General features: G+C 47.0%; 6 protein-coding genes across 6 annotated transcripts; 4 read left to right on the plus strand and 2 right to left on the minus strand.

Moving 5' to 3' along the window:
• Nucleotides 1-233: 233 nt before the first annotated feature.
• On the plus strand, nucleotides 234-2,949 carry GLAREA_01961 (uncharacterized protein; the record flags this gene model as incomplete). Its single annotated transcript, XM_008089177.1, has 6 exons — nucleotides 234-353; nucleotides 402-494; nucleotides 814-1,939; nucleotides 1,986-2,447; nucleotides 2,497-2,591; nucleotides 2,644-2,949. 6 exons carry the CDS (start codon nucleotides 234-236, stop codon nucleotides 2,947-2,949), a joined length of 2,202 nt encoding a protein of 733 aa, XP_008087368.1.
• A 1,091-nt stretch (nucleotides 2,950-4,040) lies between these two features.
• GLAREA_01962 (Ferredoxin reductase-like, C-terminal NADP-linked) lies at nucleotides 4,041-5,996 on the minus strand (the record flags this gene model as incomplete). The annotated part of the gene is made up of 1 exon (XM_008089178.1): nucleotides 4,041-5,996. One exon carries the CDS (start codon nucleotides 5,994-5,996, stop codon nucleotides 4,041-4,043), a length of 1,956 nt encoding a protein of 651 aa, XP_008087369.1.
• Nucleotides 5,997-6,507: 511 nt separating this feature from the next.
• On the plus strand, nucleotides 6,508-7,403 carry GLAREA_01963 (Prefoldin; the record flags this gene model as incomplete). Its single annotated transcript, XM_008089179.1, has 6 exons — nucleotides 6,508-6,527; nucleotides 6,600-6,725; nucleotides 6,778-6,889; nucleotides 6,941-7,039; nucleotides 7,089-7,214; nucleotides 7,287-7,403. 6 exons carry the CDS (start codon nucleotides 6,508-6,510, stop codon nucleotides 7,401-7,403), a joined length of 600 nt encoding a protein of 199 aa, XP_008087370.1.
• Nucleotides 7,404-7,995: 592 nt separating this feature from the next.
• On the plus strand, nucleotides 7,996-9,209 carry GLAREA_01964 (CRAL/TRIO; the record flags this gene model as incomplete). Its single annotated transcript, XM_008089180.1, has 4 exons — nucleotides 7,996-8,184; nucleotides 8,238-8,287; nucleotides 8,338-8,461; nucleotides 8,520-9,209. 4 exons carry the CDS (start codon nucleotides 7,996-7,998, stop codon nucleotides 9,207-9,209), a joined length of 1,053 nt encoding a protein of 350 aa, XP_008087371.1.
• A 719-nt stretch (nucleotides 9,210-9,928) lies between these two features.
• On the minus strand, nucleotides 9,929-12,254 carry GLAREA_01965 (Nucleotide-diphospho-sugar transferase; the record flags this gene model as incomplete). The annotated part of the gene is made up of 3 exons (XM_008089181.1): nucleotides 9,929-11,923; nucleotides 12,002-12,058; nucleotides 12,126-12,254. 3 exons carry the CDS (start codon nucleotides 12,252-12,254, stop codon nucleotides 9,929-9,931), a joined length of 2,181 nt encoding a protein of 726 aa, XP_008087372.1.
• Nucleotides 12,255-12,995: 741 nt separating this feature from the next.
• GLAREA_01966 (SAM/Pointed) lies at nucleotides 12,996-14,551 on the plus strand (the record flags this gene model as incomplete). Its single annotated transcript, XM_008089182.1, has 3 exons — nucleotides 12,996-13,260; nucleotides 13,315-13,476; nucleotides 13,527-14,551. The coding sequence occupies 3 exons, from the start codon at nucleotides 12,996-12,998 to the stop codon at nucleotides 14,549-14,551; spliced, it is 1,452 nt and encodes a 483-aa protein (XP_008087373.1).
• Nucleotides 14,552-15,405: the final 854 nt, after the last annotated feature.

Consider the following 15,405-nt stretch of genomic DNA (forward strand, 5'->3'; position numbering starts at 1 on the left):
AGCCACCAAAGCATCTTCATGTCCATACATTAGTGCCTTCTTCCCATTGTGTGGCATATTTCTGTCCACCTATCGATGATGTGGGAAGCTTATTCGCAGCTATAAACCCACCACGAAATCCGCAGATAAACTGTCCCTTTCTCCTGCGTGTCCCGCGCGTACTTGTAGGATCCGCGCATTTGGCTCAAGAAAATCGAGAGGGCTAGGGATGCGCCAGCGATAGAAGGAGATTCATGCACCCATTCTCTGTCCTCACTCTTGCGATTTTCGTAGCCGGCTACATCACTGCGCGCTGGGATCTTGTAACTCGACTCTACGAATTAGCAGTTTTTGCTTGGGACCACGGCGTTGTTGTATGTAGGATATACTTGTGTGCGTGAAATTGACTAATACTGGTCTAGGCGCGTACAGCGAAGGGTTTCGCCATCTTGTCTCTATTCTTCTTCTTGTTCATAATACCAGTGGAGCGGCTTGCGTCGAGGGAGACAGACTTGGTAGGGACACTGGACCGTCGCACTACGCAAAACTAACATCACGGTAGCACCCAAGATCTGCGAGCGCTGGGATATCTGCTAGAGAGCAATTGCGACGCCGGGGATCATTCTAAAGGCATTGCGTTACGAGTGTTGTCATGCCCGATCATGATGGGCTTATGAGAATCTTTTGGCCGTTGGACTTGCCTAAAAGCGACGCTTCTGGAATTATAGTAGGATGGAGGAACTCAGGGCTAGACATATTTGTTGTCGCTATACTGGAGGACGTTGATGTGGGTTCGCGGCTCCTTCCGAAGAGCACAAGCTGATAAGTGACCAGGCACTGAGTGTGGAGAATGCTCTGAAGGTTGGGACATTGTTCAGGAACTCAAGTCATCCCATAGCGCGGATTTATGAACTATGTGGTCAGCCATCTATGCACGTACTAGGCCTTTCGAATTCTGCCCATGTGGATGTGGAAGTGCTTCAAATTCATGCCGCAACAGGCCAGCAGTTGCGTATGCCACAAATATCCTGCGCGAGAGCTAGCACCATTCAGATTACCATGTATGAGCGGCCTATACCAAATCGAATGCAGTATATATCACTTAATCCAATTTCATTAGCTTTAGGGGATAAGGCGGAGATGGCCACACATGCGCCTGGAAGTGTCGAAGCTGAAGAAGAAAAGGAAGAAAGGAAGAAACAAGAGAAGACAAGGGCGCTCGTCGAGAAACTCAAACTTCATACTGTTGCCCAGCATCCTCCTTCCCATAAAGAGCGTGCTCTTCCGAAGATTGTCAATCAAGTCAATTGCTCGTGGGAGTTGCAACAAATTCTACAAAAGAACATTTCACTTGTAGGAAGGCGATCACGGCGAAGCTTGAGCGTTTCTGAAAGAGTTGTTGAATCAGCTACTAGCATGAGGGATTTCTTGATCATGGCAATTTGGCACCTAATAACTCTTTACATTTATCCCGTCATTCGACGCGGCTTCATAATTACGCTCTTATGCCACAGGGTTGCTGCTGAGGCTTTTCTCATCGTGCTAGAATGGAGAGCCAAGCCAGAATATGCAGCCTTGAAAGATGTATCAGCGACAGCGCAACAGGTTGAGATTCGACTCCAGCAGTTTTGCTACTGGCCAATGCAGTACATAACGCTAAGGAAACGAAAAGACGATTGGGAGAGTATCACGACTAGCCATCCAGACTACATCAGATTCTACAATAGTCTGTGGCTAGTTGCCAATGATGTAATCATTGGCATTGCCCTTGGGTCTTATATTATTGACAATTCGACTTGGGTAGCTGAGTCTATTGGGAAAATACTTAGCTTGTACTCGGTCGCAGCTCTTCAAAGAACAATCTCCTGGTTGATGCGTTGGCCTGCTGGACTCAAACTCAATACTGAGCTAGCAGCCTTCTTAGGTGACTTGTTCCTATGGGTTATTGACCATTGGTCTGGTGCGTATACATCGATGTTTTAATTTTCATCGCTAATTTGCAACAGGTCTAGTAGAAGCTCTCCAACCATATCTACCTCACCTCATTTGGTTTATTGGGTTTTCTAGCTTCGCCGGAGCCAGCATGCCGATCGCTCTATTCTCTGATCTCGTTTCAATCTTGACGATTCACATTTACTCCTTCTACATGGCATCCGCCCGTATCTTTAATTGGCAGTATACCATACTGTTGTCGCTCTTCCAATTATTTCGAGGCAAGAAGCACAACGTTCTGCGAAAACGAATCGATTCTTGCGATTACGACCTCGATCAATTACTTTTGGGCACTATCTTGTTTACACTCCTTTTCTTCCTACTGCCTACTGTGATAGTATTTTACCTCACATTTGCATGTTCTCGCATGGCAATAATATCGCTCAAAGCTGTTCTAGATACCTTGCTTGCATGCCTGAACCATTTTCCTCTTTTTGCTCTCATGTTACGAATTAAAGACTCTCAACGATTGCCAGGTAAGTGGAACTATCAGTACTGTTGGCTTGCTGTACTAATTTATTGTAGGTGGAATCCGTTTTGAACTCAAAGATACCCAGCAATACTCCTCAACTAATCCTAGCTCACCTACTCCGCCGCCAACGTCGTATATTTACCTCAAGGTAATTGATGTCACGAACCTCTCACCATTTTCTGACTAACACCACCATTTAGTCTGTTCCCCTCACATTCAGAGCCATGTTCCACCAATACTTCCAACTGGGTCACCGCATCCGCAAACACTACCTATCACCCCACGTACTCCTTTGCCTTGCAACCGGTAAATTCGTTCCTCCTATTCACCGCAAGAACCTCTATAGCTTGCAATATAGCATGCTTCCCGCTCAGCGGGCTGGTATCATGGAAATGTGGAATGCTCTTACCACCAATACAAGCACTACCAAGGAAAAGAAGCCGGTCTATGAGAATAGAGGTTTCAGCGGGCGCAGATTCAATGGCCACTTAAGCGGAAGGAGGTAGTGCTTCATAGGGAATTTTAATCTTGTATACTCTGTGCAAATGAGCTGTACTAAAACTAATGAGACAATTTTCACTTAATTAATCAAATAACAACAAATCAAACTTACTAGTTTCTATTGTGAGCTCGAACAAAAGTAAGTAATCTGAAATGAATCGGTCCACTCCAGCCATATGACCAGGTCAGTCTTGAAGTCGAAGATAGCCTCATAACAAATTCTCAATGCAATGATCGAGCTGAATAAGCCCATCGTGTAAGACAAAATGAATCTAGCCCCAGAACCAAATCAACCTAGTACTATCTAGTAAAGCCTCAACATATCCCCCCATAGTGTAGTCAAAAATATCCAAACCAAAATACTCGTCCCCCTAATCCTCCACTGCAGGGGTAAAACAATCATTGTTACACACACTAAGCTCTAGTGCTTGCCAATACGATTAGCGAGACGATTCGAGTCACCGAGTTCGATAAATATTTGAAACAAGACTGGGTTTGTGTTGCATATCGCAGGAAGGGTTCTAGACTGTTTTGGGTTAAAGGCGATTTCGGATGGGATAAGACTAGTGTGATTGTGAGGTGATTGGGGAAATTTCGTGATTGTGAAAATGGATAAGGATTTTGGGAGGGGGAGGGGGGAGGGGGATTCTGTTTTGTTGCAAATGTTTAGATGATTTGATTGGTGTTGCTTTTGTGGAATTATGGTTCTACGAAGAAATATAAAAAGTGCTTGATGCATGCCACGCAAGTACATTAGATACCAGGTAGTTTGCATATTATATGTATGGAAGAAGGCACATACTCTTCGACTTTCTACTAAATTTATTTCCCAAAACTAAACGTTTAGAAATCAGTCTACTCCCTCATACAAGAGAACACATCCTAGGCATTTTGCGCATACCATATATCGCCAACATAGGTCACCATGTCAAGTCCACAACCAGTTCTATCGTTCCCACAAGTTCTAGAACCAAATATGTCTATAATCCAATGCGCCTGTATCCCATAACCGTATAGAAATGCCACCCTCTGTCTAAGTACACCCATTTAATGCAGCTAAATCATAAATCGTAGTCTAACCCCATCTCAACTTTCATCACCAACCGAACTTCTCAACTGTGACATCGATATCTACCCCTTTCCTGACCATTCCTGAACATGTGTTACGTACTTGACGACCCATACTATCAGGACCACTTGCAACAACGCCGATGCTCTGCTTCTTATGACTTCCGGCCGCATCAGCACTCACTATCTGTTGAATGATGTCTTGCAAGTCTGGGCGCCCAACCTCCTCCGTTGCCCTCGGAATGATGATCTCTACCCCCCTATTCTCGGCATCTGCGAGGACTTCTCTTCCTAGCCACTCAATATGCTCACCTTTATGTATGACCCAAACAATAACGATTTTCGGCCTATTAAGATAAGTCGGTGAGGCATTTTCCACATCTTCACACGCGGCATTATCCAGCAGGTAGTGAACAAGTGGCCATAGAACAGCGATACCACTGCCTCCAGCGATTAAAATAGCGAGATCACTATGCTCGAGGACGCTACGAGCATGATCACTACCATATGGACCATCAATCTGAATTGCCATCTTTCTGTGAGAGCGAGCTCGCATGAGTAGATCTGCAGAGAACCCATCCCTGGCACGAATCAGCAATACGAGTTGGGCTTCGTCTTCGTTTGACGTTGGCGCTCTAGACAAAATCGTGAATGGATGCGCCTGCAATCGATGATGAGGAGCCAGCGCTGAAACAGTGACGAATACGTGATCAGTTGCCTCCCATCCATGCTTAATATGTTTTCCAAACAGTTTGCTGCAATATCCTGACGGTGCTAGTCGAATGCTAGCCGATAGCTTGACAGTTTCATCATCTTCCATGATCGTTGCGTAGGCCTCCAGAGTGGTTCTCTTGAGAGCAAGTCGATAAACTAACCTGTCTATTAAATATACAGCCAACGAAGCCAGAACGTATGGCCGCCCTGTCGGGTGATGCAGATAGAGGAAAAGAAGTGCTACGATCTGTAGAATGATATGGGAGCCCAAGAAAAGCTCATACCATCGTTGACGGAAGCTGGCTAAAGACGTCAAGTACAGTAGCTCATATGCGAAAAAGGCAACCAGGCCGTAAATAATAAGGCGTTCCGTTAAGAATCGAACAAGGCCGAATCCATTGGGCCTGATAAGCAAGTACCAGGACACCATCATACCTACCCCATGCAATAAGGCTTGCAGGCAAAGTACTTCTCCTAGCCTGCGGTGAAAGAGGTTTAAAGATTCGTAAGACCGTCCTGTAAGAATCTTCAACGGTTGATTTTTGGCACCTAGAACATATAGGTACGGGAGGTTGACAGCGAAAAGCATTCCTGCCCTGTCGGCCAGGACAAACCAGTCTTGAATTTCGAGGCGTATTCTGTAGAACGTATAGAATATATTCAAGCCAATAAAAGCGAGTACAGCTAAGGAAGCACCGTTTGCAGGTAGCACTTTGTTCAACGCAGGAATAGGTCTTGGTTGATACATAGCAGCTGCTCTCAACGAGAATAAACTGGTCCGGATCATTCCTGATGCGGTCCGAGATTGACTACCCCCGAGGAGTGGTGTTTCTTCATTGTCTTGCTCCTTCGGTGATGGTCTTGACAGCTCGTCAGTCGTGCTACTGCTCGAAGAGCTGGGAGATATGTCCAAAGGGTTTGCTGTGCTAAAGCTTGAGCCTGGAGACGCTTGGTCGGATCTTGAGTTCTCAATTTTTTTGTTGTAGACAGCTTCACGTCGTCGATTATGTCGCTTCCTACTGCGTCTTTTGTTCGACCAAGCCCACCAGTGGGCGACAGACAGTAGGAACACTACCCCCAGGATGACGAGGTGATATGTTGGAACAAATCGTCTGTTGAAGAAGACCCCCGCGACAATCTTTTTCCTCCTCTCCCATTGCTCGTCTCCCGACAGTTCGGTACCGCTGAAGTTGGTCGAGCGTGTGAGAGCGAAATGGAAGCCATCCTCCACTGATACAGGCTGTCCACCCACGGCAGTCGATGTATTCATCGACAGACAAAGAGTGGCAACTGTGTTACCGTAACACTAACAGGGCTCGCGGGTTTGTGTACTCTAGAGCATGAGTTGGGGTGGACAACAATGGGTTGCACCACGACATATTTATTGTCGTATTGCGGGGCACCAAGAAGCCGATGGGCGATTTCGGCCAATGTCCGCGGGAAGCTCCTGATAGTCTAATTAAGTGACAGTCCTGTTAAGTGCCTAGGTAGCATACAGGTATTGCATTGACAGAGAGTAGTTAAGTTAAGGGGTGTGACTGGGGCTGATGTAGACATAGTCATTGTACTAGACAAAATAGACATCAATCTATCAAGTTTGAACAAATAATATTCTAGGTCGTGCTTCTAATGCCCTATTTTGTTTAATGACAGGGCCAGAAATCTAAGCGGGGGGCCGTATAGGCACCTGGTCCGAGCTTCTGAATTTTAGAAAGCTCCAAGCGTCCAGCTTAAACAACAGGCGACAGAGGTCCAAGTATTTACCCACGCGCGGAATCAACATGGCAGAGGAAACTTCAAAGTGAGTACCAGCGGTATCTCGTCGAGCCCAATAAGGGACTCTGGAAAGCTGGCGCTGACTATCATCTTCTAGAAAAGTTGCAGCTGCGACAAACCCTCGAGGGATTCCCGTTGCGCCGTTCGTCGACAAAGTAGAGGATTATGTCACATCCCGCGCGGAAGTCGAAGCCACTCTGAAAAAATTCCAGGAGATGATATCGTACGTCTGCGAATAGAGCAAGATGAGTGGGGAACTCATGTTTTTGCGCCAGGAAATATCAATTCATGGAAACAAATAAGCAGAGGGCGGCAGTAGGACACAGGGACAAAATTCCAGACATCCAGAAAACACTAGACATGGTACAGTTTCTGAAAACGAGAAAGGTACGTGGGTACGATGTCTGCCGGTCATCCTGTTACTGATCCTGCAAGCAGCCTGGGTCGGCGCCAATAGAGACTACCTTTGAGTTGAATGACACCCTATTCGCAAAGGCAAACATACCACCAACGGACGAGGTATATCTGTGGCTTGGGGTAGGTAACATTGGAAAGGCAGTAAAAGCTGGTAATTAATGCGACACAGGCAAACGTCATGCTGTCTTACCCAATCGATGAAGCCGAGGAACTGCTCACCACGCGATTAGCAACTGCTAAATTGAATTTGTCAAATTGCGAGGAAGATCTAGACTTTCTGCGGGAGCAAATAACTGTAAGTCGCGGCAACGCTGTTTCACTTGGGTTAAGAATCAGATTTATGTCAATGATACTAACAAAATACTAGACTATGGAAGTTGCTACAGCAAGAGTGTATAACTGGGATGTGACTATGAAGAGGAAAGAAAAGGGAGACCACGAGGCACTGGAATCGGGAGGCAAAGATGGCTCTTCGAATGGCTAAAGCCGCGATATGAACCAAATGAAACTTCTTCCGAGCTGATGGAACTGATACATTATTGCTTCAATGTGACCTTGCAAATGCCAAATATGGAATCTCAGCCTCGGAAGTCTATGTGTGTCGACATTCTCACATGAATAAATCCGAAAATAGTTATGTTATGAGTCAGGTACTTAGGCCCCGTGGTGGACAATAGTTATGGTATACCTGGGTACTTCTCAACGAATTATCTGTTCAACCAGGTATCTTATAAAGTCTTTTTTGGTTTAACCGATTACGAAGAAGACTGACTTTATATGATGCTACTGAATTAGAATGGTTTGTGGAGGAGAATATACAATTGTTGGTCCAGTTGATCTAATAGCTATTGAATTTCGTCTGTCACTTATTTCGTGAATGCTGCAGGGTAAACAAGACCCTCCAGCCCACCTGGTGCAGTTGCGTGACGATGATTGGTCGTCTATTCTTCGCGTGTTTTTGGTCGTCATCGCAAACCGTTAATTTTGAGGGGCAGATGGGTCTCGCCAACTTCACACTCGCTCGCAAGACACCGCTATAATCCCTCGAGCTATTATATTTCTTCTTCACAATCAAGATGGCTGCTGCAGCGAAGAGCATCCCGCAGGATCCTAAATACGATCATTATGACTATCCCACCGTGTCAGAGACGGCCCACCCTGGTCACCCTGGCCACACAACCCCAGAGCAAGATGCCCAGGTCCATCAGTTGAGGATGAAGCTTGAATCGCTGGGCTACACTGAGCGTCTGGACACCTTGACTCTTGTATGCGTGTTTCTGTCTCTGGCTGTCTGTACTCGACTGATCTGTTTGTGCAGCTGCGATTTCTCCGAGCTCGCAAATTCGATGTGGCCCTTACAGAAAAGATGTAAGTCCCCACCGCTCTCTGTGTCTGGGCAACTATTGACGGGATGGAAGGTTCGTCGACTGCGAAACTTGGCGAAAAGAATTTGGCTTAGATGACCTCGTGCGGAACTTCGATTACAAGGAGAAGCCACAAGTTTTCGAGTACTACCCACAATACTACCACAAAACCGATAAGGTATGTTGCACGTCAATTATCTTTCTTACGCCGTGGTCTTGAGTTGACAAGGAGATAGGATGGGCGACCAGTCTATATCGAGCAACTTGGCAAAATCGACTTGCCTTCGATGTACAAGATCACCACTTCTGAGCGCATGCTTCAGAATCTTGCCGTAGAATACGAAAAAATCGCAGATCCAAGACTTCCAGCCTGTTCAAGAAAGTCTGGCCATCTTGTCGAGACTTGCTGCACGATTATGGACCTCAAGGGAGTCGGAGTGACCAAGGTCAGTTCCGTGTACTCCTACGTCAAACAAGCGTCGGTCATGTCGCAAAACTACTATCCTGAGCGACTTGGAAAATTGTATATGATCAATGCTCCATGGGGATTCTCCACCGTTTTCGGCGTTGTCAAGGGATGGTTAGATCCTATCACCGTTGAGAAGATCCATATCTTGGGAGGTGGTTACCAAAAAGAACTTCTCGCCCAGGTCCCGGCTGAGAATCTCCCAAAGGCATTTGGAGGGACTTGCCAGTGCCCTGGTGAGGGTGGATGTATGATGAGTGATGAAGGTCCATGGACAAACCCAGAATGGGCTCGTCCTCCAAAGTGGGCAACAGAGAAGCCAGCAGCCATCAACAATGAGGCTGTTAACCCAGGGATTATTCCAACCGGAGAGCAACCGGCACAAGTACCAGTCGCTGCTCCAGCCCCGGTCAGAGCCGCCCAAGATGATGAAATTAAGGCAGCACCTGCCCTTCAGTAATTAGTTACCTTTTCTTTCGTTTAGATACCGGGAAACAAAAGCGCTGTAGATGGAGCCAGGTAGAGCAACTGATGGGATCGATGGAGGCTACTTCCCCTCGGGATTCCGAATCTAGTATGTTTTGGCTCACACATTGCCAGTCCGTTATGTGCATAAATCAGCGAGTTGTTTCCCAAATTAATAGATTTACCAACATGTTTCAATTTTGCGATTACTTGCTAGCTGCTCAAATCCACTCCCTTGCCTGCGAGGGCTGACCTAGCGGATTTGTTTCGTGTCGAGCTGCGTGAACGCATTAACATCTCTATTATCCCATTGAGCAAAGAATAGATGTTGTCAAGAATTCTCACAAAAGCTTTGAGAATGGGTCTGCGCGAGATATGCTCCGCGACTACATATCAATTACGGTGTGCATGAAAAGCCTGAATAATTCTTACATCGATATTCGACAACCCAATTCGTCAGATTGAAGTTTTCACATATAGCAAAATTTGCTATGATGAGACAATATTATAAGTAGTCAATTCAATTGATCGCTCATTACACCCCGAAAAAGTATTGACCGTACTGTGATATTGAAGCGCAAAAACCGAATCTGTTCGACCGCCAAAAGGCATTTACTAATGAAGGAATCTACTTTTTTAATACAATGCAATACGTGTCCAGGATTTAAGCAACCCAATTTATGCGACGCCATGCTAAACTTTACAGCCCAGCCTCTAATCACTATCCTCTTCCCCACTCTCACTTTCACTCTCGGCCTGCCGCAACCACTCGATAAAAACGGCAGTCTTCTCCCTCACCTTCTTCATTCCCTCGTCTTCGTCCTCTAGCCCCTCGCACTCTGTCCACCACCGCTCAAAAGCCTCTTCCTCGAGGATTTCCATCTGATACAACCTCTGACTGATAGCGGCCAGGATAACGGCGCCATTGTTGCGGTGCACCAGATCCTTCTGGAGACGGTAGATGAAATCGACTTGGTCGTCTTCAAGACCCTCATCCCCGATCGCCACATTCTTGATAAAACGATCCGCACCACTGACACCGAAAGCTTGGGCGGCGGCTTTACTCGCTTCCAGTTTGTCGTTCTCTACAAGCTGAGATATGCGTTTTGTGAATGCCACGGCGATAGCTCGACGAATTTGTTGATCTGTTGCGTTATTACTGAGACGAAGACCCATGAACTCGAGCTTTGCCGAATCAAAGTCGCCGTTCTCTCGCAGAGTACCGAGGAGGCCTTCCACAGCATCATGGTGAAAGTTTTCGTTGTTTCCACCATCGGCATCGTCGGATGCAAAGCTGGATAATCGAGAACGGGAGGTCGTAGGTGATGAGGTACTTATCTCAGAAGAGACGGTTGAGATGGATTCGGATGATATGTTAAGATGGGCGGTTGAGTAAACCATGTTTGAATGGAAGGCAGACGATTCATCGTCTGAGAACTCGTCTGGATCTTCGAAAGCATGGCCAAATCCTCCTTGGCCGACCAGTGACGGATCTGACGGTGCATCACTCTTTGTTCCGTCTTCTTGTTTCCGATTACCCCTTGTAAGGCGTGTCCCAGCCCGTACATTGGTGCCATTTGATATCTTGACGTTGTACGAAATCAATGATCCGGGTTCCAGATGACAGTCCTTGCCAATGACCGCTTCATTGGCGATAATAGCCCTCTCGATGATGGTGCCGTCGCCTATTGATACGTCGTCCCATATGTAAGCATCTTTAATACTGACGTTTTTCCCAATAACGCATCTTCTTCCAATAATGCTGTCCACGACCCGACTTCCATCCCCAATACTGGTATCTCTTCCAAGAACAGTCCTCTTTCCAGCTTTACATGTCCTAGCCAAAATAACCCCATTCTCTTTACAGAGCCCACCGCTTTCATATTTATAGCTTTGGTTGTCCAGCAGATTACTGTCTGGAACCAGAGGATATGTCCATCTCGCAAGAACATCTTTACTGACTGATTCATACGATTGTAGATTGAAGACTCTGGCTGCGTAATGATCTCCCACGATTTCTGTATGTATTGTCTTGCCATTCAATTCATAATCTTTCAGCACCCCATGCAGGAAATGCCGCCGTGGAACTTCGTAATCAAATGACTCGGCCCATAAAGCGAGGACATCAGGTGTGCAAATATCGATGCCGCAATCAATCAGATCCGTCCTGATGTCAATTTCTGAGTGCTCGTTTAGCAGATCAGGGTCGATATTAACATATTTATTAGCTTGAAGAGCATGCATCTCCTCATAATGTATGCAGCGGTCTTTCGTGGGGTCCACTACGAAGACCGGTGTAATTCCATTTGACTTCCCTCGATGTCCATGCAAGCCCCCGTCGCGCAAAATCATTGTCATAATCGCGTTTTTATCTGCTAACCTTCTCTTTCGATGAGCAGCTAGTGCGCCATCTATTGGTAAATTTGACACCAAATCTCCATGCACGAGCAGAAAGTCGCCGGTAATAAGATCTCTTGCGTCCAAGTCTCGCAACGCATCTCCGACTGATTTTGCCGTCGTTTTCACAATTTCTAAGGAGTTGAATGGCGAAGCAGATGAGGTTGGCGGATACCACTTCGATTGTTGCAAGTACTTCTCTACTTCGGCTGTGTGTGCCCCGCAGTATACATATATATCGGCGACTCCAGACATTGCCAGGAATTCAAGGGTGTATTCGATCAAAGGCGTGTTCGCCAGAGGTAAGAGACACTGTAACTAATATCAGCTAAAGCTCCAGGCCAGCTACGAAAACCAGCTGCTTGCTTGGGATGCTAGAGGGAGCATTACTCGTGGCGTCTCTAATGTGAACGGATTGAATCTCGTCTCAAACGAATCAGCAAGTATCTAGGAGCATGTCAGTACTTCTTATACCCCCCAAACTCCCGAGTTTGGGGATGTAGGAGCAGCGTACCACCGCTTGCAAAGTCTCCTCCCTCTCGTCCTCTAATCTAGCGACTTTCTTCCCTGATGCAGCAGCTTTCTTCCCCTTTGGAGCTGCCTTTGCCCCACCACCAGCACCTTTCGCCGATTTCTGCGACATTGCGCCGCGAGAAACAACGAGCGTAAACGTGGAGTTGCCAGTTATACAATTGGATATGAGAGTCAATCGCGTCTTCCGGTGGTGCTTGACTATGAAGAAAGCTATGCGGGGTTGTGTGTCGACGGGGTGTATGCTGTGGTAACAACCTTTGAATACTGCGCTGGTGTTTTGAGTCACTCTCGAACAATAATTTAGCGATGGAGGGGCCGAGTGCCGTCGGTGGAGAACGTCGATGCCAAGGCCGTAGAGGTAGCATGGAAGGCAGCCCTAGCAAGAGGCTAGCAATGCCGTGAAATAGTCCTGGCTTCTTCTTGTTCTGTTCGTAGGTGCATCGTATATATACCGTACATGATATTACGAAGAACTCTCTAGGCTACTATATATCTTTCTTTTCCCTAACTATATACCTTTTCTTCATGTTACTTGGCGCCCCTCGACCAACACCTCCCTGGGTATTAATAGCAAGGGGCCCGGTCGACAGCCCAACTCGTTCTGCGCGCCTGGTGATTCGTCGCCGCCTGTCGCTCGAGGTTGGAAGGTCCGTGCGCCTCCCGGGCAGCCTCAGGCGAGACTTTGCTGTGCCATTCCATACCTGCCAGTGCACTCGAGTGCAACTTCTACCACCCACCAGCACCACGTACAGACAAAGGCCGCCCTGCCATTCGAACCACCACCACCGACGACGACGACGGCGACGTGCACCATCCATCGCCCACGCGAACTACGAGGCCGCGCTCCAGCATGGCGTTCGAGTCTGGCACCGCATACCCCGAAAGCGACATCGAGGCTGACGACGAGTACGAGCGAAGTGAAAAGGGATACGACGGCGGCCAGTCTCCCACCTCCTCAGACGATCTCTCCTCGAGCGAGCACACTCCAACGACCTACGGCGCCCACGATGCCAGTGACAAGCTGCCAGAAGCAATTATCAGCGAGTGGACCGCCGACGAGTGCGCTGACTTTGTGGCCAGCCTGAATTTGCGCCAGTATGCAGACCAATTCTTAGGTAGGGATAGGCGCCCAACGTATAATCATCGCACAACATGCTGATCCGACACAGAAAATGAGATCGTGGGAGAGGCATTGGTCGCGCTGCAGCATGATGATCTGAAGCAGATGGGAGTGTCTAGTGTGGGCCATCGATTGACCATTCTGAAGAATGTCTACGACATAAAAATCAAGCAAGACGTGCCGATAGAAAGCGATCACTACCGCCCATTAAGTATGTGGGGGACTACCTATCGCTGTTATACGTGACTGACATAGTAATAGCCGCCGACGCTGAAGCTCAATATGCCACCGCGACCCTCAAAGATATAAAGCTTCTTGTGGACCAACTGCGGATACGCGATGAGCGAATGAGCCTTGCAGAGGCCCAGCTGCAGAAGATCACTATCGAGTACAACAAATTGCGAGAAGACTTATTACCCGTCTTCAAAATGGCTAAAGAAACGCAGCCGCTTCCTTACCCGAATCAAATCAATAGCGCTGGTTATCCCTATGGCGGTTCGGATACCATATCACCACCTGCACCAACACCGTCTTCAAGTCAATCTGGAGGTGGGTTATCCCGAAAATTTTCTACCAAAAAGCTCTTTTTTGACGCGCCAAAAAATGCATCTCCAACTTATGCACAATCGAGTTACGAGAGATCTTTGATGGAGCGCAGTCTGGATCCTGCTAATGCTGCTATGGAAGCTGTGCTATCGAACCAACGTCTCACTGCTCAGAATGGTGGCTCTAACCCGGCCATATCTCCCGGGTACCCTTCGCCGAATCAACCCTCGCCCACATCACCCCCTATCTTCAACCCCGGCACGCTGGGGCCTGGTTCCTACGAACGACAGACGCCGAGGACGGGTACATTTAATGAAGGCTACGGCGGGTCTTCAAATCGCGACTCGAGAAAACCTGCGCCTGGACGTTCAAATACACCAGCACCAGACTCTGGTGGAGGAGCGTCGGTCGAGATATTCAAGTCCTTTCGCGTCAGTATGGAAGACCCATGTTATAAGGTTTTACCAGCTGCTCTGAAAAAATATAACATCAACGCACCATGGGAGCAATACGCGTTATATATTGTTTACGGAGACCAAGAAAGATGCTTAGGGATGAACGAGAAACCACTGATACTGTTTAAGCAACTTGACAAGGAAGGCAAGAAGCCAATGTTCATGTTACGGAAGCTGACTTCGAATGCCGACGGACTTGCGGGCGATGTACCTGGTAGTGCAGGCCTGGATCCTCAGCGAGCATACCAAAACACCGGATATGAACCACCTGGAGGCATTATTTAACGTTAACGACTATGGATGTCTGTTTTTCAACGAGGTACTTATTCTCGGCTGGAGTTGTGCAATTGCTCTAATGCATAGCGTAATCGAACTCCAACATCGCACACGGCATTGTGTTGAGTCCATTCAAGCGGGATTGTAATTATACGGCAGTTTTGGGAAGGGAATCACTTTGCTTTTGGATTAGGGACTTTGGGATCTGGTAATTCTTCAAAGGCTGAGTGATTGAATTGTTATGTTGAAATATCTTGTGCTCGGGTTTTGGCAATGGGCCATTTTCGTCACCGTGGTCGTGGCCTTGTTTAACGAAGTTTTGAAAAGTAGAAGTTGCAATCTCAAATCTACTGGGGTTTCATGCTTTTGGGATTGTGATTACATGCTGGGGTTGGATAACTCGAAGGGCTTGAAGACGAAGATGGGTTGCATGAGTGGCTAAGTGTGAACTCTACGTTTAGTCATATCAGAAACGGAATGGGCCAGGAGATTTGAGGGAAGATATTCTAGTTTCCGCAGGGCGAAACTACGAATTCCATTCATGAAGTAGAATATATAGGAAGGAGAAATGTCAATGATGAAATCTCGAACCACCTTTTCAAAACTTGGTAAATCCTTTTATGACTTTAGAACGACCAAACTACGACCAAACTAAGTATCAAGCACGAAAACATACTGCACGGAAGTCATATTCTAAGTTGCATCAGAAGGGTAAGAAGTATCAAGCTCGACCCAGCTTTCATCATAAACGCCGTTTACTCTGGTGGAGCGTCACATTCCCAACGAATTCGGACGGAGTGCTTAAGTTTATATCCTTCATTTATAATAAAGCTATATTCTTCCACTATAGCAACAAGTACCAA

Source organism: Glarea lozoyensis (assembly GCF_000409485.1).
Source record: "Glarea lozoyensis ATCC 20868 chromosome Unknown GLAREA7, whole genome shotgun sequence".
NCBI classification, from domain to species: Eukaryota; Fungi; Ascomycota; class Leotiomycetes; order Helotiales; family Helotiaceae; genus Glarea; species Glarea lozoyensis.